This window comes from Alosa alosa, chromosome 14, assembly GCF_017589495.1.
Source record: "Alosa alosa isolate M-15738 ecotype Scorff River chromosome 14, AALO_Geno_1.1, whole genome shotgun sequence".
In the NCBI taxonomy this organism is placed as follows: domain Eukaryota; kingdom Metazoa; phylum Chordata; class Actinopteri; order Clupeiformes; family Clupeidae; genus Alosa; species Alosa alosa.
The window spans coordinates 33,255,840-33,280,900 of NC_063202.1; the positions used below are offsets into that span (position 1 = coordinate 33,255,840).

Sequence of the window (25,061 nt, forward strand, 5' to 3'; positions counted from 1 at the left end):
GGTCAAGTTACTTGGAAAAAGTAATTAGTTACTGATTACTAATTACTTATCCAAGAAAGTAATCCAGTTACTTTACTGATTACTTATTTTCAAAAGTAATTACCGTATTTTCCAGACTATAAGTCGCTCTGGAGTATAAGTCGCATTAGTAAAAAAATGCGTCATGAACAGGAAAAAGTTGCACTGGACTATAAGTCGCATTTATTTAGAAATGTATTTCACAAAATCCAAAAACAGAGACTATGTAACTGGACTATTGAGGCAAAAAAAGATTAATGTTAATGAAGGCTAAGAAGGAGTGAAGGCAGCCAAGAAGAGGGCCGGATAGGCCTAATTGTAAAGCAAAAGATTCACTGAAAGAAAATGCCATGTGGTACACCAAAATTTAGCTAAAATGTGGAGAATACAATGCAATCAAGCATTTTGGGCGATGTGGAGTCACAAGCTGGCAGCAGATTAAATGCTTAGGAGAGAGAAAAATACGGTTTTAAAAGGACGTGACCAAAGCGAAGTTGTAGCGATCGGCCTATAGGCCCGACAGTAATTGTAAAGTAATTTTAAAAGATTCACTGAACAAAAATGTTGATGTGGTACATGAAAACATAGCTAAAAATGTGGAGAATGCAATGCAATCAAGCATTTTGGTCGATGTGGAGTGACAAGCCGGCAGCAGATTAAATGCCCACGAGAGAGAAAAAGATGCGTTTTAAAAAGACTGCACAGACCGGTTTTAATAGGACGTGCAAACCAAAGCTGCAGCAAGCAGGTGATACTTAGAAATTTATTTCACAAAATCCAAGACCAAGAACAGACAGATGTAACTGGACACATAGAGGCCAAAAATATTGAGAATTCTACAGGGAATGTTAATGAAGACGAAGGAGTCAATAGTAAGCCGAAGGCTGCTGATGAGTGCCCGCGCTAATTGTGAAGCAATTTACAAAAGATTCACAGAACAAAAATGCTGATGTGGTACATGAAAATTTAGCTAAAAATGTGGAGAATGCAATGCAATCAAGCATTTTGGACGATATATTGGCACAAACTGGTAGCAGAACAATTGCTCGACTGGCCACCTCCGAGAGAGCGCGAGAAAAAAAGATGCGCATTTAAAACCAGGGCCTAAATGTCAGCGCAGGATTGCGGGTATTACGCATAAGTTATTAAGTCTTGAGCATAATAATAAAAGTCCCACAACTCTATCATAATGAAAGAAATTCCCACACATGTTACAGTGCTCTCTGATAACATTAATCTAATAATGGAGCGGCCTGAATGCGGGACTATTGACTGGACAGACCAACTCTGACTTCAATTGAACCCGATGCAGAGACACACACGCGCGCATGGACCACTTTGTGGGTGTCTCTCTCTCTTCCTCTCTCATCGCTGAAGTCAAATTATAGCCTAGGAGGTGCTTCTACATCAATCGCGATCCACAGGAAAGGAACCCAAACCTTTAGCGATCAGGAACCGTCAGGAATTTTGTAAACACAGAAGCATGACAGCCTATAATGCGAGAGAACATGGATGTGTTCTCTATTTGAGGAACGCTATAATCGATTGCGGACGTGAACAGACAGATACAGACACCGAGCGCAGTAGGCCTTCTTTCACTTTCTAGTGTGCATATTCAGTACGTGAAAGATAATTAGTAGCAAAACAGCGATCAAATATTAACCTACATGCAGTGAGTTTTGTTTTCAAATGTTTTCATGCATTTCTAGATAACGGGTGAGGAATGTTTAGGAGACCGACTATCGTAAATCTTCAAATTATCGCTGGGGTCTTTTTATTAGGCTGCGCAAAGCACAGCACCTTCATTTGGGGCATGGCTTACTGTTTGATTATATTGCTAAATAACGGGACTGATGACCACTGAAATCTGCGGGGTATTTGATGGTTCACTATTAAGTTTCATGTAAGGGTGTTGGGATTTCCATCCGCTTATTGCGAGATAAGGCATCCACTTTCATTTATTCATGGAACGTGTGTTGTGCTGAAATGGAAACCTTATTCAGCCTAAATTTACCGTAGTTATTTTTTAATCATGCATGATTTACTTTTTTATAAAATTCGTTGGCTGATTCCTGGCAGCAACAATTGTGTTTAAATGTAGGTTACTGCTTCAGCCTCTGGCAAGCTCAGAAGGGGGCAGCATGCAACTGATAGCTTGAGAGCAACGTGTTGGAGACGTGTGACTTTTCATTGGCAACAATGTTAAACCAACCAACAATATAAAATATTAAGAAGAGCTCTTTTATGAGTTAAATTGAAACAAAATTATTACTGCCCTTTATTTGTCCGAATCTGAGGCCCAAACAGAATCCTGGCCGTAATTTGAGGATTCAGGTATGCATGTGTGTTTCAGGCATAGTGCAACCACTAATCTCTGACTGAAAATGCACAGAACTTGTGCATTTGAGAGCGCTCTCTCGCGGCTAGACAGTAATATTTCATGTAGGGTTCATGTCAGTTAATATGAATTAACATTTAAAAACATGTTCAATTATATAATTTTTTCATATATAAGTCGCACCTGACTATAAGTCGCAGGGCCAGCCAAACTATGAAAAAAAGTGTGACTTATAGTCCAGAAAATACGGTAGTTACTTTACTAATTACTTTACTTAGTTACTTTTCAAAAACACACTAGTTATACACAACCTGAATACGCTTTTTTAAAACTTGTTTTTATTAGTTTCAATCTTAACTATGCACATTGCATCAAACAAAAATGTATTTAACATTAAATTAAATGCAAAAAACAATTTATATCTCTGCATATTCCAGCACATAAAATAAAAATCTTTTTGGTGTGTATACTCCTTCATTCGAATAGATGTAAATAAAATACAGCAATAGAATAATTAAAACCAAAGTCTCTATTAACATTTACATCTTTTAACAGTTGCAGTGCGGAGAGGAGAAATGCATTTACCAAAACAGAAAATGCTGTTGCATGCCACATTTAGGCTGTTCTAATGTCAAAGTAGAGTATGCGTTTGAAGTGTGTGTTTGCAGTGCCGCTGCTGGCTATTTTGGTGCAAAAACCAGAACTGTTTTGTGCCCCCGCCCCCCAAATAAATAAATAAATTAATAAATAAATAAATAAATAAAATATTAGGGGTTTGCACGGACGTCACATTCTGGCCAGTAACCATGGTAACCCACCACGCACGGCCATATTGGCGGTACTCAGTGAATGAAGTACAATGGAGTATTATGCACTTTGGATATCTTACGTGATTGTAGCCGTGTCTAAACAACAGAAAAGCTCATCAAAATGCGTCTAAGATACAAAGGCATAAAGGGCAGGACTTGGACCACAAGAAAAGGTGCGATATTTCGAGAAATTACGGTTTATGGGCAGCACAGATCCATATGAGTTGGGTGAGGGAGACAAAGTACCAAGTTCAACCACAAGCGCCTCCCTTCCTCTGATAACTTCTGTCATTATTCTCCTTTCTCCCTGGTTTTTTAAGAACTTTTGGAAGTTGATACCTACACCAGATGTTTTTCTCAGTCTGACCTATTGGTACAACCTAAAACACATAATTAACCATTTTCCTTGACGATGTTAGGGATTTACTTAAGTGCCTAATGCTTTCTAATGAGGCGAGTATCTCCAATATGGCGACGTCCAGATCTGATGACACGCCGTGCAAACCCCTAATTGTAAAATTATATTATTAAAATATTACTATATACTCCTGCACTCCATGTCTTGCACACGTGTGTCTGTTGTTTACATCTATGTCACGCTATTTGGGAAGCATCTAGCTCACCGCCCTTAGCTAATCCACTGTTTGTGATTTGGGGCAGAGACTTTCTAATGAGGAGACACAGCACTCAAAAAATCCTCCATAGAAATGCATGGGGTTAGTTTGTAACGTTGTCTACACATATCCCACCCCTTCCTCGGCAAAACGTCGACATGTGAATACATTGAGCCAATCATGTGGTGTGATGTGAATACATTGAGCCAATCATATGGTGTGTTGTGAAGACATCTTGCCAATCATGTGTTCGCCGCTGGAGCAAGATTGGTGTCATGAAGCCTTGCGCACGCGCATTTCTGCTGAATAGGATGCCCGATGAGTGGCCAAAAAGTGTTGCAATATGGCCGCCGAGTGGAGGGACTTGCCTAAAAGGACTCTGTTTGGGGCAATAGCGTATATCGGGGAAAGCTCTGTAGTGGTTGATCAACGAAAAATACTGTCTCTACGGCTACTTTGATGTGTTTTAATGCAGATAGAGACCCTGGGGTAAATTTTCGCCGGAGTTACACTTTAACTAGTAAGTATGTCGTAAGTTTTGGTATATTATTAGGTAATTACCACAAGTAACATGAGGGTAAGTATAGAGAAACTACATGTGAGATACTGAGGAACACCTAAACTATTACCAATAAATTACACAACATTATTGAAAAATGACTACAGGTAAGTACAGAGAAACTAAAGAATTAAATACCAAGAAAAACTTCCACTATTACCTATCAACTCTTACTAAGAAGCATTGTAGTTGTGAACGGTTAAATAAAAATTATATTGACCATGATTCCATGCCACTGCACTACAACACTTTTCAGTGTCATATAAGTCTCAAATAATTTTGATAACCCTAAGTAAGTTCTCGCTTGGTAAAAAATAAACACTGTAAAAATCTGCCTGACTGCTGCAAAACAAATGATTGGTAATTACAGTGCATGAAAATGCACTGTTCTGTTATCCGAAGTCTTCTTCTTCTTATTATTATTATTATTACAGTGCATGAAAATGCACTGTACTGTTCTTTCTAGGCAACAACTTCTTATTATTACAGTGCATGAAAATGCACTGTACTGTTCTTCCTAGGCAACTTATTATTATTCCGCTTTTACCATTTTTTTCCAGACGCAATTTCTCTTGAACAGTTTAACTTAGAAACTTCATTCAAACTTTGTAACGTAGATCTTCAAACAGATCGGGTTGCTATGTCTTTTCAACTTTGAAACTTTTATACTTTTTAAACTATTAAAGAAAAACTTTTTAAAAATCCCCATAGACTTAACATTGCCGATTGTGACATCATAATATGGCCGTTAAGCAATTAGAATCCTATGGCAGGTGTTCAGGCCACCTGCAGCCTCAGTCTTTAAGCATACAATCTGGGTCAATTAAGACTACACATCCTATTCAACTGTTTCCTCTGCCCAAAACTGTTTCAAAATAAAAGTCCTCACTACAATAATCCACTGTTAAACAATGTAACCCATTAAACTACTGAACTTTTTACATTCAACTTTTAAACGGTCTACTTTTAAACTATCATTAAACTATCTATCTATTAAACTAGCTGTCTATCAACAACTTTTAAACTATCTACATTAAACTTTTAAACAGTCTACTTTTAAACTATTATTAAACTATCTATTCAACTAGCTGTCTATCAACAACTTTTAACTTGTCATCAACCATGTCAACACTTGTCATCAACTATGACTCCTACCCACTGTAGCTAGTTAGCATGGTTAACATAGTTAGCATGGTTAGCATTTTTAACAAAACTGGTAAAAATGATTAGCTAGGTTAGCTAAGTCACATGGTTAGCATGTTAGCATGCTAGTTAACATAGTTAGCATAACTACTAAAAATGATTAGCTAGGTTAGCTAAGTCACATGGTTAGCATAGTTAACATGTTAGCATGCTAGTTAACATAGTTAGCATAACTACTAAAAATGATTAGCTAGGTTAGCTAAGTCACATGGTTAACAGAAACTAAACTTTCTGTCTATCAACATCCATTACACTATCTAAATTCAACTTTTAAACTATATACTCTGTCTCAGGCTTTAAGCATACAATCTGGCTCTATTAAGACTACAGATTCTGTTCCTATATCCTCTGCCCACAACTGTTTCAAAATAAATGTCCTCACTACAATAATTCACTATTAAATAATTTAACTATTTAAACTACTCAACTATTTAACTGTTTAGACATTTCAACTGTCAGTTGTTATCAACTATGACTCCTGCCAACTGTTTCCAAATAAAAGTTTGTTTTGCATTTTATGTTAATAAACAGTATATTTATATTTTCATGCACTGGTAATTTCCTCGAAATTAAATTTTCTAGTTACAGTTAAATACCTTGATGTGATCTCCTCCTATTTATTTGATATTTATTTGATAACTATGTTGATAGCTCAGGTATGGAAGAAATATGCAATAAGCAATATTACGTGCACAAAAATACTATGATGGATGCATGGGCCGTTTAGCTTGTATCTTACTCTTGGTGTCACCAATCTGCAAAGTGCACATTTTATTATTATTATATATCACATTAAGACAATGCACGGAGGCACTCATGTCCTCTGGCAAGTGTCTTTTAACCCTTAGAACCCGATTGACGCTAAGTGCATAAAAAAAACACACCCTTTCTTCTCTGTTACATTGCTCTGGAACTGTTCATCGCAGCGAGATGAAACCTTTATTGCGTGACAGAGCAAAGGTGGGGCTTTCCAACGAGACTTGTCTGTACGATCAAGTATGAAAAAAAAAAAAAAAAATCATGATCAAATTGTATCATATTTACAGTCTATACTTCTCTGCGTTCACCTGCGCACCCATTACTCTCGTTTGAATTACTCACGAACCCGTGATCGCATAGATATGGCAAGCATATCAGATGAAAGACGAGACACAGGGCTATCCATTGGTACCATGTATATTGATCCTTCTGGTTTATAAAAACAGACGAAGTGACTGCAAAATAATAACGTTATGTACACAAACCAACACTGCACACATTACTCTCGTTTGAATTACTCGCGGACCCGTGATCGGATAGATATGCCACGCATGTCAGATGAAAGAGGACACTCAGAGCTATCATTTGATACCAAGTACATACTTCTGGGTTATAAAACAGACGTGACGGAAGTGACAGCAAAATAATAACTTCATTAGCTGGACTTACCCCACGTTTTTGTCTGTTTTTGTGGCAAAGCATGTCTATAATCCAACTCTATTGTGTGTTTCTCTAAAGCATGTTCATAATCCAGTTTTGAGATCCTAGCAAATTCCTGCATGGCATCCAATTCATTGCATCCCAATTTGTTCAACAAAGAAACACCTTTTTTGCCTTTACTTTGTTCATGGCAATGCAGTAAAAAGTTGTTGTAAAGAATCATTGAGCGCATACACCATAGGCACACACAGGCTAACACGCAAACTCGGGTAAAGTCGGGTCAGATCAGTTCGTGTCACAGATATGGAGCGCAGAAAATAAAAAAATGCCATTTATTTTTGTAAGGCACACACCACATATGTCTGTAAATTGCTCAGCCCCAGAGAATCCCTCCACCATGGCAGTGATATTGCCAGATTCAGGACAGATTCCAGCTTGCAGTGGTGAGATACATGTCCAAATATAAGAATTTTTATACTACGCATTTTGTATTTTTATTATTTAAAAATCTAAATTAAATCAATGCAAGTATTAATACATGAAATGTACACTTACAATGACCAGGATAAATCCTTCTAACTAAAGGTAGTGAAAATGCCCTTAAAACAGTCTAGGGTTCTAAGGGTTAATAAATAAATACCCTTTCATGTGTAGAAAGACCTCAACATGATTTTAACTACTTTATACACCGTTGATACATCTGGCCCATGGAGTAATGAGAAATCCAAAATTGCTAGTGTAAATAAATTTGACCTGAATTTGCCTACAAAATGAAACATGAATTTTGAACCTGACTATCCAATGTTCAGATTTCTGTATTTGAAATGTATGCACATTGGTATCTATTTAAATAGAAAATGCCTCATTTACATATTTAATCATAACAATTGTAGAAAACTGGTAATACGAAAAAAGTATATTTTTTTTCCTCCAAGTACATAATCAACCGACTATTATTTTTTAACTCCATTCATAAAGGCCTAGCCTGGATTTTCCCACGCTGCCTTACACGCACGATTTTATTCACGCTGCTAGGCAGCCTGGATTCTATGGACTTCGCTTTCACCTCAATAAAGGAACCAATCATAGAACAGAGGGGGGACAGCAAGACAATGACGACACACCAAAGCCCTTAAGACAGGGGTGGGCAACTAATCTCCCCACGGGGCCACATGACAAACTGGGACTGTTGAGGAGGGCCGGACCCAAAATACCGAACTCAAGTCTGAACTCAATTCTGTTCAATTCTATTCTGTTCTTGTATAACATTAAGTAAATCATATGGTTTTGTTTACTAGTCGTAGGAACAGATGAAAATGTGAGGGAGACAAAGGAAAAACAGCAATATTTAATCTATGTCCAGTATTTAATCATCATTCTAGAAAATGATTTTTTGACATTGACATTTTTTTCAGTTTTCAAAGACTGATATAAAAAAGTACTACAATATTTATATAATTAGGCTAGGTCATGAAAATGTGAAGGAGTCAGTACAACCGATAGGCCTGTGCCACCATTTCCATCAACACTCAGCAATATTTCATCATTAAATCATTAAATTAACTCTATGCAGAATTAGACTACGAAAATGTGGAGTAGACAATAGCAGGCTGTCATTAGTTAATCAACATGCACAAAGAAAACTATTTAAAAAATGTAGGCTATGTTTTTGCTTTAACTTTATGCACATAACTGTGATTGGTCAACTCGCTCTGTGTGTTGAGCCGGCTGCTTCAAGCAACCTGTGGGTAGTAGCATCTTAGTAGTTTACTAACATAAGCTTTGCAAATAAACTCAGACATATTTTGGTTACAATTACGGGGTTATCCGATTGTAAACTGTTTATCTGCCAGTAACGTTTTAAAATGAACACTTCATTACGCCAACGAGCAGCAGTAGGAGTTCGTTCTAACAACCTTGGCGTGGTGTGAGTCGACGCAGACATAAGAGACACAAAACTTTGAAAGGTTTACGCCCGACGTAAAGGCAACTGCATTGTGTCGACGCAGAAGCATAAATTCTATTCACCAGCACATCAGTGAGGGTGTTTACGTCGTATGCATCCACGCACAAATGTATGGGCTGCACAAATAGCAGTCGCTTTCAAAATAAAAACGACGATATTGATTTGCATGCATTATCTCCATGCTAGGCTCTTGACTATTGTTCTTTCACGGACCTTACGCGGGCCGGTCAGGGAAAGCCCACGGGCCGGATGTGGCCTGCGGGCCGTATGTTGCCCATGTATGCCTTAAGAGGTACGTACAGACGCATTTGATAGACATTTGTAGCGCCCAATAAACGGCTCTGGGCATTCGTACACCACGTTTCAAATACGAGAAAATGAATGTGTAGTTCCCAAACCACATCTCAATGAGATGGGGTTTGGCGTTAGCCAGGCTAATAAAGGCCCATGATATTAATCAAATTAGCAGGCTTTACATGCAAAATTATGCATGGTGTCAGGATCCGGCCCAGGATCATTAGGTCCTGGCCATTTATTCCTTGTTTTCTGTAGTGATTGTATTTCTTGTCTGTTTTGCCTTGCCTTATATCTTCCTGTCACTTCCTGTTGTGCTTTGATTTACTTCCTGTGTCGGTACCATGTGTTCCTTTGTTTTACCCTTGTCATGTGCTTTTGCTTCTTGACCATACCCCTCACCTGAGCCTTGTTCCCTGATTATTGCCTTGTTCCTTTCCACCTGTGTCTTGTTAGTCCTGTTTGGTTCTGTGTAGTTAAACCCTGTCTCTTCTTGTGTTCTTTGCTAGATTATTTTGAGTCTTTCAGTCACTTCATGTAAGTCCTTGTCAAGTCCGTATCTCCAGTGTACTCTGTGTCAAGCTTTGTTTTTGTGATCGTCGACTGTTTTTGGATTTCGTGTTGGATTCCTTTTGGAATTTAATCTGTTTTTTGAAGTTTTGAAATCTTCTGAGTGTTGGACTGTTTTTGCCCTGCCTTTTGTGGAGTTTGTTCCTGCCCTGTCAGAGTTTCCTTATTTTTGAACTGCCCTTTTGAAGCTAAGTTTTCATTAAAGTATTTTCCCTTCAATTCCTGATTTGGTGTCTGCTATTGGGTCCAATCCTGGGTGCCGGTCCACAGACCGTCACACATGGTAAAAAAAATAAAACTATTCATCAGCACCTACACATTATGGGAAAGAGATGGTTTGCCAACTTTTCCTTAAATTTGCCACTAGAAGTTCACTCTTGAGTAAAGTGGGCCCAATTTAGAATAGGTAAATAGATGAAAGGATACTTTGTTCATCATGAGGGAAATTTAGGCTTTTTATGTTTATATGAGATTAAACATTAACAATAAAAAGGTCACAATGTGTGACACTTTTTAGTCTGTGGGATGTTAAGTGAAAATGATGAATGTGTGTGGTACATTACCACAATATCCTCCCATGACCCAGAGGACATAGTAGAGCTGTTGACATTCCAGTAAGTGCAAAGGCACTCCAAACGACCCAGCTGCAGAGAAAGGGAAAGTTTTGGTAAATGAAGTGGAAAAAAATGTAAATGTCATTTGTTTGACCAATAATGTTACCTTATAAAATATCTTGGAGGCTTCATCAAGGATGCACATATTCCAATTCTCATCCGTGGTCTGTAATATATAAGAGCATAATGATGTGCCTAAAAGCAGTTACATAACCATTTCAAAAGTTTAGCCACAATGTGTATGCTCAAGCATCAGCAAAGCAACACAAAAACGAACAAACGGTGCGTTTGCATGGACACAAATACTTGTGTTTGCATCTTCACCTGCAAACTAAGCTCTGCAAGGGTTACACCAATTGAGAGGGGCTTCTGTGGATTTGATACCTATAATAAAAAAGCAAAGTTGTGGACATTACATATCTCACTGTATTGTAACTTAATTTATAGTGACTTCACACTACTGCTACTACTGCTACTACAACTAGTAACAATAATAATAATAATAATAATAATAATAATAAATTTGGTTTAATAGCACTTTGCGAGTAGTGAGCACAAATTGCTTTACCACGATATGTGAAATGTATGGTGAAAAAGCAATTGTAAAAATGTGTACAAACAAGAAAGTGGTAGTAGTAGTAATAATAGTAGTAGTAGGGGTAGTAGTAGTAGTAATAATAGCAAATACAACATAGATTCAAAGAATGAACCCCTCAATTATTAAGAAATGCTATTTTGTAAAAATGATTTAAGATTTAAACGCTGAGACTGGCACAGCAGATTTAATGTTTGGTTGGAGATTGTTCCAGATTTCTACAACTTACATTATCTTCATATCTTATATGGATGCTGGTGACTTTCACTTGCAAGTTTTTGATGACCTGTGTGGCAAGCTTCTCTACAAATGAGTCTTTTTTCTCTTCTTTAGGATTCTCTGAAATGAAATAACCAGTTCAATCAAGTGGTTGTAAATATTTTGAATGCACCATTGGTGTTTATGGATCACATGGCAATACATAAATATGGTTTATTTATCTGCTCATTAAAACACTGTAGCTACTAAGGCTAAATGATGATTTCATACTTCATACTACCACACACCGTATACTTGTGAGTATGGTTACCATTTCTTAATACATTGAAAGGTTGGGACCCAGAAATGATATCTAAAAACTTCAAGGATCACAACCTGGGTGTACAACCTGGTCAACAATTACTGGAAACCTACATAGAGGGTCCATAGCACTCCTAATGCTGCTTTTTACATGTAGGAGTCACCCAATCGCAGTAGCACGGCCAATTTCTACTGCTGAAATCTGTATATCTCTGTGGTAGTCTATGCTAGAAACAAACTGATGTCTTCATTGTGCACGTAATCAGAATATTTCCTATTAATTCAGAGTTCCAGACAGCAAGCATTTTTTGAGACAATGCAAGTATTTTCAACTACTCGCTCATGTGCGACCTGCATTATTATTTTATTTCATGTTGAAAAACAATAAGGGAACAAGTCTGACAGTGTAGGCCAATGTTTGTGAGAGGGGGAGGGTTCAGGAGTGATTAGTTAACTGCACAGGTCACGTCATCCAGGACCTACAGCAACAAATTCCTGAGGTTGAGAAGATGATGTGGCGAAAAAGGCAAGAAAACAATGTTTCCATCAGCAATGGCTGAGGGGTTTATATTACTTAGATATTACAAAAACACCAACACCCCAAACTGTATCCTCAGCTCTAGATGTGATTGAGAGATTTACTCTCTTAATAACGGTCAAATGCAACATTATGAAATCGCTGCCCTCTGGCTTTGAATGAATGGAACGGTCATGTCTCATGATGATGACTCTTGTCCAATCATATATTAATGCATAGTTCAACTGGACCTAACTCTTGTATAAAACAGCACATCATTTCTGTATCTATTGACTCAACATTTATCAGTAACACAATTAAAATGTGGGGGGAAGAAAATACTTGCATTGCCAGTCAATTTAAAGTGAGTACCCCTAAAATTGTCAGTCAGGGGCTACAGTGTTCCAAGTAAAAAAAAAAAAGTAATCGTAATCTGTGGCATTCCTTCCACTTCTATGAAAATACAACCTTTTATCCGATAAACTCATATTTGAACTAGTTTCACTTACCAGATAACAATTCCAGATAACATCGTAAGTATTTCACTCAAGTTGAAAGTAGCTATCCAATGTGATGGTAATTTTAATACTACAGATGACTGAAGACCCAGTCAAGCAATGGTAGGAAAAATCAGGAAGAGTTTTTTTTTACATTGATGCGCACCAAGGGAAAGACACATAAGGTCTTCACATAAAGATCCACCAGCTGCTCCGACTAAACAAAGAAATAGTTAGTGTTTTTAGTATCTTTCCAGGTTGATGGGAGATGGCATTGGTCATCCCATTTTTTGTGAACCACATTGAATTAGACCATGAAGTTTGTCTGAAAACATTTCTTGCTAAAGTTTGGATTTTGTTTTATGTAACCTTCGTGGCCTCTGTCTGGCACTTACCTATGATGAGCTGCACTACTTGTGGTTGATTTTAGAGCTGTACCAATGCTACAAGTTGTGTGCCCTGTAGCACCACTGCTTTGAGCAAAACAAAACAAATTACAGCCCTGGAAGTAGATAGACAGATGGATGGATGTAGATATATGGAGATGTTGTATGGAGATGGATGTAGTTATATTGGAGAGATGGATGAAGAAATATGTAGGTATATATGAAGAAGACACGTTGTATGGCACAAAACTAAAACACCAACCTCACAAGTTACCAGCCACTAATGCAGCTGTCCTACTGTATCATTTCCTTCATGGGAGTGAGATGTCTGAACTCTTAACATGTACCCGTCCTACTACATGCCCAATGGACCAAATTTCAACCAACCTCCTCCAAGTCATATCTCCTACCATCTCACCAGCAATCACACATGTGATTAATGCTTCAATGGCTTCCAGTACATTTTCAACTGCATTCAAACTAGTTTTGATAACACCGCTGCATGAAAAACTTTCTATTGCTCCCAAGTGGAGAAATATCGGCTGGACTCTACGAAAGGGAGGTTTCTTAACAATTCACAAAATTCCCTTCATAAAATGACCTCCTTGATCCAAATCAGTCTGGCTCTATCCCTCTATCTTCAAGAAGCTCATGAAGACTCAACTTTTCAGAGTGCCTCTGCAACGTCTGCACTCTCATCCTCTGGTAGTATGTATTGTTGTAGTTTTAATTGTTATCTAAGGTCTCCTCTGCAATCTAGCTTTAATGTTACTCCTCATGGTTGTATGCTGCTTTGGATAAATAAGTGTCTGCTAAATTAATTAATGCAAATGAATACATGTAAACAGATGACAGATGTATGTCTTGACACATAGATGAGTTGATGGATAAATGGAATAATGTAAATAGATGGAACGATTGATGGATGTAAGGTGCATTCCATCAATATTCCTAGTTGAATGGAGAGGTACACAGAGAAAGGGGGCCTTAGAAGTGGAGAAGCTGTCAGTAGAAAACAGGTGGAAGTGAGCTTGAGCTACTCAACTAACTACATCCACTTATAGTTAATAGTGTGCTTGCTGAAGCATACATGCTTATTGGGAACTTTCTGCAGCATTCTGAGGAGCCATATAATAATATATTATATTATATAATCTCGTTCATCCCAATAATATCAGGTTGAGTTCTCTTAATAAAGGCCTGCTCAACTTACTGACTAGCGGACAAACTGAGGTGCGTTCAAATTTGGCAAACAGTGGCGAACGTTCGTGGTGAACATGTTCTCTTTGTACAGTTACATTTGAACGATTTGGTGTTAACATTCCATTGTAAAGGTAATTGCATTGTTGCCTTCGTCAAACTCACGTCCAGTTCCACTGTATGTTCGCAGAGAACCACCTCCTGTTTGCAATTGTTCGCTGAAAACTCGAAAACTGAAGGCCAACAGAAAACTGTTTGCAAACGTTCGCCATTGTTTGCGAATTTTAATGGACGCCTGATTAACTAATTAACTGTTTCTATCTTCCAATGTATCTACTGTAACTAGTATTTATTACACGGCTCTTCAGAGTGCTGCAGAAAGTTCCATTCACATGAATGGGCCTTCCCAACGTTCGGGCCTATGTTAAATCTACATAAATCACCGGCAAAGCATTTAATCACCGCTGTCAATGGCAACGGGTTTTGTGCTTCTGATTAATGTCTTTCATATCACTACGCAAGGACTGGAACTTCATTCAAACGTGAAAGCAGACGGTTGATCAGCTGTGTCAGAGACTTTCTAATGTGGAGACACAGCACTCAAAAAATACTCCATAGAAATGCATGGGGCTAGTTTGTCACGCCAATATGGCCGTTGTCTACACATATCCCACTCCTTCCTTGGCAAAACGTCGACATGTGAATACATTCCAGCCAATCATATGGTGTGTTGTGAAGACATCGTGCCAATCATGTGTTGTGATCTCGCCGCTGGAGCAAGATTGGTGTCGTGAAGCCTTGCGCACGCGCAGTTCGACCCAAAGACTATGCCCGATGAGTGCCCATAAAATGTTGGTATATGGCCGCCGAGTTGAGGGACTTGCCTAAAAGGACTTTGGCTGTGTTCTAAAGAATGTTTGATTCAAGTTCAGCAGCGTGTGTTGTTGCGAACTATTTGTTTCTCAGCAAATGCCACGATGAACGGTAACAAATAGGCTAGGTTATGTAGGCTAAAGTCATATCGTGGGGAGTTTATTATTTCGTTTTGGCAAGTAGCCGTATAATAAGTGGGATAATGTATAGGACGCCAGTCATTACTGTGAAAATAAGTCCCGACAGGGCGATTTTCCCAGTAATGACCGGCGTTCTATACATTATCCCTTACATAAATAATTCTCCACTTTGTCGGTCACTGTCTAATTGCACTTATTTGTTTATCGTATACTTTAGAAATGAAATAGCTTTTAAAACTTTAAAACTTGCCTGGCATGCACTTTGCTTTGCATGCACTATTTCCTTTCCTTTAGGTTAGGGTTTGGGCGATGTCCCCTTAATTGGCATTTGACAATGTGTGCAGTGAAACATTTCGATGATGGACGATGATATCGTCAGTGGAGGTGGGGAGCTAGTAAACACCAATTTTAAAAAAAAAACTAATCTAAAATATTATATAGGCTATGGCCTAATGAAAGTGCACTGCTAAGACACATACTGACCAGGCTACCGAAGTTGTGTGGAAGATCTGCTCCAGTGAAATCCTCGTAAAAGATGGATAGACAGCCAATCTGAACACTTGCTTGTGCACCAACCAGCAGAGTATTCCACATTGCCAGCCTTTGCTGGGCCTTGCAAAAAAGCTACTTAGGACTACTATTGCGGTCACTCATCTAAAATCTTCAGTAGTCTGTACCAACCTCATATGCCACGCATCCCATGTTATTAGGCTACCGGCCATGCCGACTATGAGGGCAGCAGAAAGTGAAAGTAAGGGGCTGCCATCGCACAGTCGAGCAGGGCGAAGTAAACAACTTTTACAAATAACGAATCCCAATACCACTAGGCTGCTGTCTGGGGCTTTTGCCAAATGCACGAAATACAAGTCTAGTCGAAATATAAGTCCTTTATTTTAAGTAAGTTAAAGCAGTGTTTCCCAAAGACTGGGTCGCAGGAGATTTTATTTGGGTCGTCAACACAATTTATGTTGTCTAATAGGCCTAACTTATATCATTTAGCCAGGAAAGCTATCAGTTTTCTATTAGGATATAGTTTGTTTACCACAGTCATGGCTCTCTGTGCAATTTTGCATTTAGAATAGCTCTGAAACTGGGGGGGTGAACACGTCGCACAGGGGACAGCCTGGACATCTCACTCGCAAAATGAAACATTTCTGTGGGGCGCCTGCCATGGACCTCGCAGTTGCAAAATGCTAGGGACATGAATCAGCCTATTTGCACGAACATTAACGGACACCAGCTCTTCAACTTGACCGATTGAAATCTAGTCAACTAAAGCAGACATCCGTACACCGGACATGGCTATTCAATTTGCGTCATAGGCTGTAGATAGTTTCAATTGTAGATGCACTCTTTAAAGATAATAGTAACCTCCTCACATTCCTTATTATTTCGGAAAAAAAGTTTGGGAACAAATTTGAGTGTAAACAGTGTAAAATATTTGGTTACTCATCTACAGACCAATAGCCTTTTCTTTATTGTGGGCTAAGCTAGAGGAAAAACATGGAAACAAAATGTTCTATAAAAATGACCAACAACAGTTTAAGTATTTCGTTTTAAGTACTTCAAGTCTTTATTTCAGATGACTTGCATAACAGGCATCATCTGAAAGGCATCATCTGAAAGCCTGTTTTTCACTGTGTCAGTAGATCTGATAATTTCTAGTGTGAACTATCCCTGAGATATGTATTCAGATTATAATGCTGAGTGAGTGATCGGGAAGTCCCATGAGTTCAAAGCACTATTTTTACAGTAGGGATACACATCCTGAAGATTTTTGTTGACCGGGTAATGCACCCAGGTTGTGACCCTTGTGAACATTCAAGTTTTCATTTTATGTATAACAACCTTTTACACGATCCTATCTCATTACAAAAAGTAGGGTTTTGCCCCCTGGGTATATATAACCATTCAGTTAAACAATGGAAAAAGTTTATTGTCCCATCCAAAAATATCACTCATACACAATAGGCACAGAACCATGGCCCCCAGTTCACTAACACACACATTGATAACATACAAGCTGACATACCTGTCTTTTGTTTGGTGTGTTTAGATTTCCTAAAGTTTCTTTTATATTTTTTATGCTTTTGTCCTTTCGCATGCAGAACACACATGAGAGAAGAGGGTAGAGTTAGTGGATATAAATAGACACAGACAGATAACACAGACAACTCTGAAGATAAAGGCTAGAAATGGGAGGCCAGATCAAAGAAAGAACGACTGAAGATATGAGAAAAGGAAATAAATGCAAAAATTTTCTACCACATATTGCAAGAAAATGTAGGAGCATCTGGACGAAGCAAATGATGTTCATACTGTATGCCCGCATGGCTTTGTTATGCAACACCTGCAAGTACCCGGGTACAGCTTTTAGAAGGTGGATTTCAGGAAGATACCTGACCAAAGTCATAAATTCAAGGTTCCCCAGATAGCGGCCTGCAGGCCACATCTGTCCCACAACAGCCAAAAGAGTGGCCCACTGCCATGTGTATGTTCAGCAAGTGCAGACACAATACAATGTATTACGAACAATATGTAGTCTATTTCCTATCAGTTGTGTCAATGTTCAGTGTGTGTGTGCATGTGCGTGTGTGTAACACTCTTCAAATTCATCATCAGAGTTTAACAAGGTAAATGATAACTATTTCATTTGGCTCATGTGTAACCTGTTACAGTAAGTGTTGAACCGCACAGCTCAGCCCTGCACACGCCCAGACTCGAACCGGTGAACAGCAGCACCACATGGGCTCAGGATTGCTTTGGCAAACCTTTGTCAAGCACTACAATACAAAACTACATCCGCAAATGCCACTTCAAACTTTACTGTGCCAAAAGGAATCTTATCTTATCTTATCTTAACTGTGTCCAGAAGTGTTGTTGAATTTTCTGGGCTCGGATGGCCCATGACACAGTGGAAATGTATTATGGTCAAATAAGTATTTCAAGTATTTTTTGGAAAAAATGTATGCTGGGTGCTCCGGACCTGAAAAGGACCTTCCAGACTGTTACCTGCAACAGAAACCAGGGTCTGTCATGGTCTAGGGTTGTGTCAGTGCCATTGGCAAGGGTAACTTTTGTGAAGGCATCATTAATGGTGAGGAGTACATACAGATATTAGAGCAATATATGCTGCCATCAAGACGACGCCTCTTCCAGGGAAGGCCATGTATATTTCAACAAGACAATGCAAAACTGCACATATTACAAGGGCATGACTGCGACAAGGTCCGGGTGCTGGACTGGCCTGCCTGTAGTCCTAACCTATTCCCAACAGAAAATGGGTGACATTTTGAAGGCCTCATACTGATGCACGCCTGAAGACATGTTTACAGGAAGAATGGGACAAAATTCCACCTGAAACAATCTTGCAAGACTCAAACTGCATATGTGTTTATTTTGAAAAGACAATAAAATCAATGTGGGAAATCACCAAACAAAGGGTTATTCTATTGTTTTTAGTGTAAAAATGATTAACAAATCAGGTCCGTACGATTTGTTCATTTATTTTTCCATTTAAAACCAACAATATATGACTTTTTGAAGTTCTATAGTCACTTGCTAAACAAAAATTATCCTGTATTTTCAACTAAGGGATTAGGCTACAAAGACAATGTTGACCTAATGGATAATGTGAAATGCAATAAAGAAAAATAAATGACATTTGTTCCGTTTGCGTCGCATAGCCTATGTACGGAGCCCGGGAGGTGACATGAAAAAAAAATGAAGGTAAAAAAAAAAAAAAAAAAAACTGAGAAAAGGTATGTACTGGGGACAAACACTGACTAGGTTTGCAGGTTTGTGAGTTCTTGCTTTGTTTTGCGAGATCTAGTTTCTTTTGCGAGATATTGACTTTCTTTTGTGTTATCTCGAGTTTCTTTTGCGAGATCTTGACTTTCTTTTGCGAGATCTCGCAAATCCATCAATGTATATGAGAACCACTACAAATGTTCCGGAGAGCTTTATATTAGCCACTGAAATTAGGTTGCAGTTTCTTATTTTGCCATCTGCATTGATCTGAGGTTGCGTTCCACACTGACTGACAAGCCAACCTAGTGAGGGTGCGATTTGTGAAAAAATCTGAGGGGGGATGTGTCATCGCTCCTACACATCACTCCATCCTAAGCCTCGATTTCAATTGTCAATTTGATTTTAGAGGCTCTAAAAATATGAATAATAATAATATAATAATAATAATAATAACAATAATAATAATAATAATAATAATAATAATATGTATTTATATAGCACTTTTCAAGCATTGAGCACAAAGTGCTTACAGACAAACATGAAGAGCATTTTTTCTATGCACAAAGTGCAACAAAAGTGCTTCACACACAAGACCCAAACAAACAAATAACAAAATGCCTAACGGAGCGGGCGCGAATCGCCAGCGCAAAGCGTACCCGTCACGTGAAACATACAACATGTGAAACATTCAAGACAGATAACAAACAAACAAAAACAAATAATAAAATAAATAATTAAGACATTTTAAAAAGAAAACTCATGTTAACTTAGTCCAGTTGGTTGCATCTAGTTAAGCGGCTGAATAGTCCAAGGGCAATGATGAAGGAGCACAGCTGTGTCCAACCCGGAGGATTTAACGTTTTCCTGGCAGTCTGGAGAGCACTGGAAGCAATGAACAGTCTGAGGTCGTAGGTGATCCTACAGATCAGCAACTCGGTGAACATTGACAGCGACCGTTCAGTGAGATCGCTGTCGTCAGAGTTCTTCAAACTTCCTTCTAACGTTAAAGTTAGCCTACTCAATCCAGACTCCAGGCAGCAGAGCATGGCAGCTCGCAGGTCAATCCAGTGGTCGCGGCAGCGGAGAAATCCCTTTCCGAAGTGCAGCGCCTTTCACGGATGGAGTACACCAGAGGCCCAGGACAAAAGCCAACGCCAACGTTAGCCATGGCTAGGTCCTCAGCCCAATGGACTTTAACGTTAAGTTAACTTAACGTCACAGCATCAACAGACTTGTCAGCAAATAAAGGACTAAGAATAACACAAAAACTACCCAAAAATAATGCAAATAAAGAGAGAATGGTCATTACATAAAAACAAACAAAAACATGATGCCAGATGGAGCGGCGTGTCTCGCCAGCGTCCCCGTAACCTAGCAACATTCCATGAAGTTTTGTTTAGTTTTCTTTAACTTATTTAGCTGGATTCTCCAGTGAAGTGAACAAGCCGCTGCATTCTGCAGTGAGTCAAGACCAGAAGTTAACGTTACCACACATGCACACGCACAACATGCACGCGCGACCACGACCACGACAGCCATATGGCCTAGGTATACGCACGCAGCACAGGTGAGCACAGGCTACCAGGAGAAACATCAACCAATTCAGATCAATTAGTTAAAATAATATAGATCAACCATACAATTGCAAGTGACCATGCCACAGCGGGCTACTGAATTAATGTCCTCATTGTCCTACCGTATCCTCAAACTCGTCTGCTGCCTGAACGTTAAGCCAAGAACCATAGGCCTACCTTCTTTGCGTTCTCTCCCTCCTTTTTTGTATTTTCCATCCTCTGTTTATGTTCTTTTTTTCTGGCTACCAAATTTGTTTACAGACATTTTCTACTAGTTTAACCTACCAAGAACAGAATCTCTTGATCTCACGTCTTGACACTCGCAGTCAGATGGGCTAACATAGCCTACTACTCCCCACGGGGGGGAAGGGGAACTTTTGATACATTTTTAAAAATAAATCGTTATCAGCCAATAGGGAAACTGCCAGAAACAAAAAGCAACAACGCTTTAAGCTGGTAAGTGAGACACAGAATGCACTTAATGCAGAATCACCACAGAAAGCGTTTATTTGATTATTTATTTTTCTGGCCCCCCCCCCCTCATGACCAGGCCCGGTGCGGTTGCTCCCGTTGCAACCCCCAGCCCTGATTTTAGAATAGCCTTCCAGTCCGAGCAAAAGACAATAGCCTAGGCCTACTCTTTACTTTAATCTTTTAATTAACATAATGTAGCCTAATTACTCAATTTACATGTAGCCTAATGTAGGCTGTATTTGAGCCCCATCTCAAAATAAGTTGTTATTTGTCGATCCATCACTAACAAATGTAACGTAATCGGTATCACTTCTGAGATCTCTTTGAGTGATTTCACCGACACAGACACCGCAGCCTGGCCTGCATTTATTTTTGCTCTTGTTGGCCTCATGCTGGCAAAATTAGGAACTGCAACATAATTTCAGTGGCTAGAGCTCTCCAGAACGTTTCACAAAACAAACTAAAGATCTCGCAAAAGAAAGTCAATATCTCACAAAAGAAACTCGAAATCTCGCAAAAGAAACTCAATATCTCGTAAAAGAAACTCGAGATCTCGCAAAAACAAACTCAATATCTCACAAACCTAGTCAGTATTTGTCCCCAGTACATACCTTTTCTCAGTTTTTTTTTTTACCTTTGTTTTTTCCATGTCACCTCCTGGGCTCCGTACTACCGAAAATCTTGAACCCAAACTGCGATGTTCCAAACAGAGTGACTAGGATGCAATGGCTAATCTCACTGCCTTTGGCATAACTGCTAAGAACAGTGCGCCTATTACTGTTAAACACCTGAAAAATATTAAGCTGCTGTTTTCTTTTCATGACGAGCACTATGCACCGTACGGGAGCAACCGCACCGTTCAGGAGGGGGGGGCCCAGAAAAATAAATAAGCAAATAAACGCTTTCTGTGGTGATTCTGCATTAAGTGCATCTGTCATGGTCTTAGCAGACATAAACGTCAAGCTTACTGTTTTCTATGTTTCTCAGCAATTGTTGTGTTAGAGTGCCATCTACTGGGCGAAATGGTCATTTTCCCGGTATGCAGAAATGTGTTCCGCCTACTTCCTGTTCTCTCACGACGGAAAAGAAGTACGAAAGTTAACGGATGTTTTAGTGTCTCGTGAATATTCAGCTACCAGTTTACAGCAATAAGTCGCTTTAATTATAATTTGGTTCCCTATGAGGGCAATGCCTGTAAGTATTATTTCGTTTGCTACATGTGTGTTAGGTAACTGTGTGACATGCAATATAAGCCATTTTAGTTCATTGATATGGTTTCTTATATCGTAATGGCGGCTAGCGTGGTTGAAACGTGGTAGCGATGAAGTGTGTTATTTACGGTTGCAGTCAGTCATATTCTATGTGATTTATATTCCTAAATGTATATTCCTAAAAAGGCATAAATGAGCTGAAAGAGATGTATTTCTGTGTTACAGTTTTACAAAATTAATAAAGGAATGGGAGAAACTGAACAAAGGATCAAGCTGCATCGACGTTCTTTGTATCCTATAGCCTAATGTTTAACTTGCTGGATAACTAATGAGCTAAAATTAGTGAGGCCAGTACAGCATCATTGCTGTGTCTCACTTACCAGCTTGTGTCTCACTTACCAGCGTTGCTTGTTGTTTCTGGCAGTTTCCCTATTGGCTGAGGACGATTTATTTTTAAAAATGTATCAAAAGTTCCCCCTCCCCCGTGGGGAGTAGTAGGCTACGTTAGCCCATCTGACTGCAAGTGTCAAGACATGAGATCAAGAGATTCTGTTGTTGGTAGCAGTAGCGTAGCCAGAAATGTTCAAATGGGTGACCATACAAACATTAGGCATAGGCAGGTTATATTTATGACATAAAAGTGGAATTTATTGAACGTATTTGATCACAGCTGACAAATTACGCAGAAACATTTTCAACTAAAGCAAAGCAATGCATGAATGTAGTTTCAGCGCGTCATCACACCTGACAATTACAGCTGCTGGCTGTTCGCGATTTGACTGATTCTTGAGCTCTCAGCGCAGTATTGACTTGCGCGTTGTTTTTAGATGGTGAACGTAAACGAAGGAAAGCCCTCTAATTTGACGGGCAAGACTGACAAGTAGACGGGCCTGGCCCGGCCGTGGCTACGCGTATGCTTGGTAGGCTAAACTAGTGGAAAAATGTCTGTAAACAAATTTGGTAGCCAGAAAAAAAGAACATAGCAGAGCAGCAGACGAATTTGAGGATACGGTAGAAAAATGAGGACATTTATACAGTAGCCCGCTGTGGCATGGTCGCTTGCAATTGTATGGTTGATCTATATTATTTTAACTAATTGATCTGAATTGGTTGATGTTTCTCCTGGTAGCCTGTGCTCACCTGTGCCGCGTGCTCCCCGGCCCAGAATAACATAGGACCGGCCCTGTCTAAAATCAAAAGACTATATCACTGTGCGTGTGTGGTAAGGTTAACTTCTGGTCTTGACTCACTGCAGAATGCAGCGGCTTGTTCACTGCACTGGGGAATCCAGCTAAACATGTTAAAGAAAAGGAAACATACTTCATATTTTTAGAGCCTCTAAAATCAAATTGACTATTGAAATCGAGGCTTAGGATGGAGTGATGTGTAGGAGCGATAACGCATCCCCCCTCAGATTTTATTCACAAATCGCACCCTGACTAGGTTGGCGTGTCAGTCAGTGTGGAATGCAACACCAACGCAGTTGGCAAGATAAGGAACTGCAACCTAATTTCAGTGGCTTTTTGTTTTTTGTTTTTTTTATGTCACCTCCCGGGCCCCATACCATATTTTCTAAAAAAAATACACCAATCTTCTAAAATTGTTTTTTACGCATCGCGAACGGAATGCTTTAGTAGTGTTCAGCGGTGTAGCCCCCCTGTAACAGTGTTATTTGGACAGCAGTGGCGGACCGTCAGGGCCTTCCTAACTATTTTCAAACGAATGAAAAATAATAGTGTCTTTAATAACATTTTACTTTACCATTTATTATTTGCTTCTGTTTCTCCTTCCTGATCGTTCTTGACTACTACCACATCCTACCGCTTTTCGCTATGTTATCTGATTGACAGATTGTGTGAACAAATAGTGAGGGCGTGCGATACATTTTTATCCAATCGCATGTCTTCCCTTGTTAAGGCCCGCATCAGGCCTTCACAAGGAATCACTGCGTTTTCGGTACCTAAGCAACCATTAGAAATCATATATTTGGATTCGGTTTGATTGATGGCTACATCTGACAGATTAGCCAGTCAAATCAACCTATTACAACGTGGTAGGCAGGTCTGACTGCTGGTGGGCCTGCAATGTTCCAAAAGAATACCCGGAACAATTCGTCGATCAAAACTAATATTGCCGCTAGAACTATTTGTTTTGACGTGAGGTAAACTTCGAGCATCTTCTGTCAGACAGCCACAGGATATGTATGTGTCATTGACATGTGTCAACTCGCTCTCGCTTTCTTTAGGTGAATTTTACACTTTGACAGGTCAATGGCAGGAGACGTGTGTGATCTAGTTTCTAACTTACTGTCAGTACCATTTTCAAGGAGAGATTTCACTGAGAAGATGGAAATTGTGAGGAGAGGTCGACCAATGCCTCAGTTAGCACTTAGCCAAGAAAGTAAAAACTGCGTGAGACATTTTCAGGTAAGTAATTACGAACGTTACCCGTGGCTTACTGGATCAAAGTACAATAATCGACTGTACTGCTTTGACTGCCTGCTTTACTCCAATGACCGTGGTGTTTGGAATTATTCGGGCTTTTCTAATTTAAGTTGTCTTACAAAGGCAGCACTTAAACACCAGAATACAACTAGCCATATTCAGGCTACAGTGTCGACAGTGACATTCGGCGTTAGCAGGATCGATTTACAGCTTGATGAGCAGCGCCGACGTGCTACTGAGCTGCATAATATTCAGGTAAAAAAGAATCGGAAGATCTTAGAAGTCACTGTTTAGAGGAGCACGACTGTTTGCATAAGGTTGTAGCACAGTGCTATGATGGTGCTGCTGTAATGGCATCTGGCATTAACGGCGTTCAGGCTAAAGTGAGAGAGCAAGCTCCAATGGCCTTGTTCATCCATTGCTATGCTCACACGCTTAACCTTGTGTTGACACAGGGTGTGTCGAAGATACGAGAGT

The 25,061-nt window shown here is 39.3% G+C and overlaps 1 protein-coding gene across 1 annotated transcript in view; it reads right to left on the bottom strand.

Annotated features, from left to right (window-relative positions):
* The window catches only part of vps13c (vacuolar protein sorting 13 homolog C), a 382,259-nt gene that overhangs the window by 300,374 nt on the left and 56,824 nt on the right, over positions 1 to 25,061 (bottom strand). Inside the window, 4 exon segments of the mRNA XM_048262721.1 lie at positions 10,354 to 10,434; positions 10,511 to 10,570; positions 10,729 to 10,788; positions 11,229 to 11,338. Of these exon segments, the coding sequence (XP_048118678.1) occupies positions 10,354 to 10,434; positions 10,511 to 10,570; positions 10,729 to 10,788; positions 11,229 to 11,338 (311 nt within the window).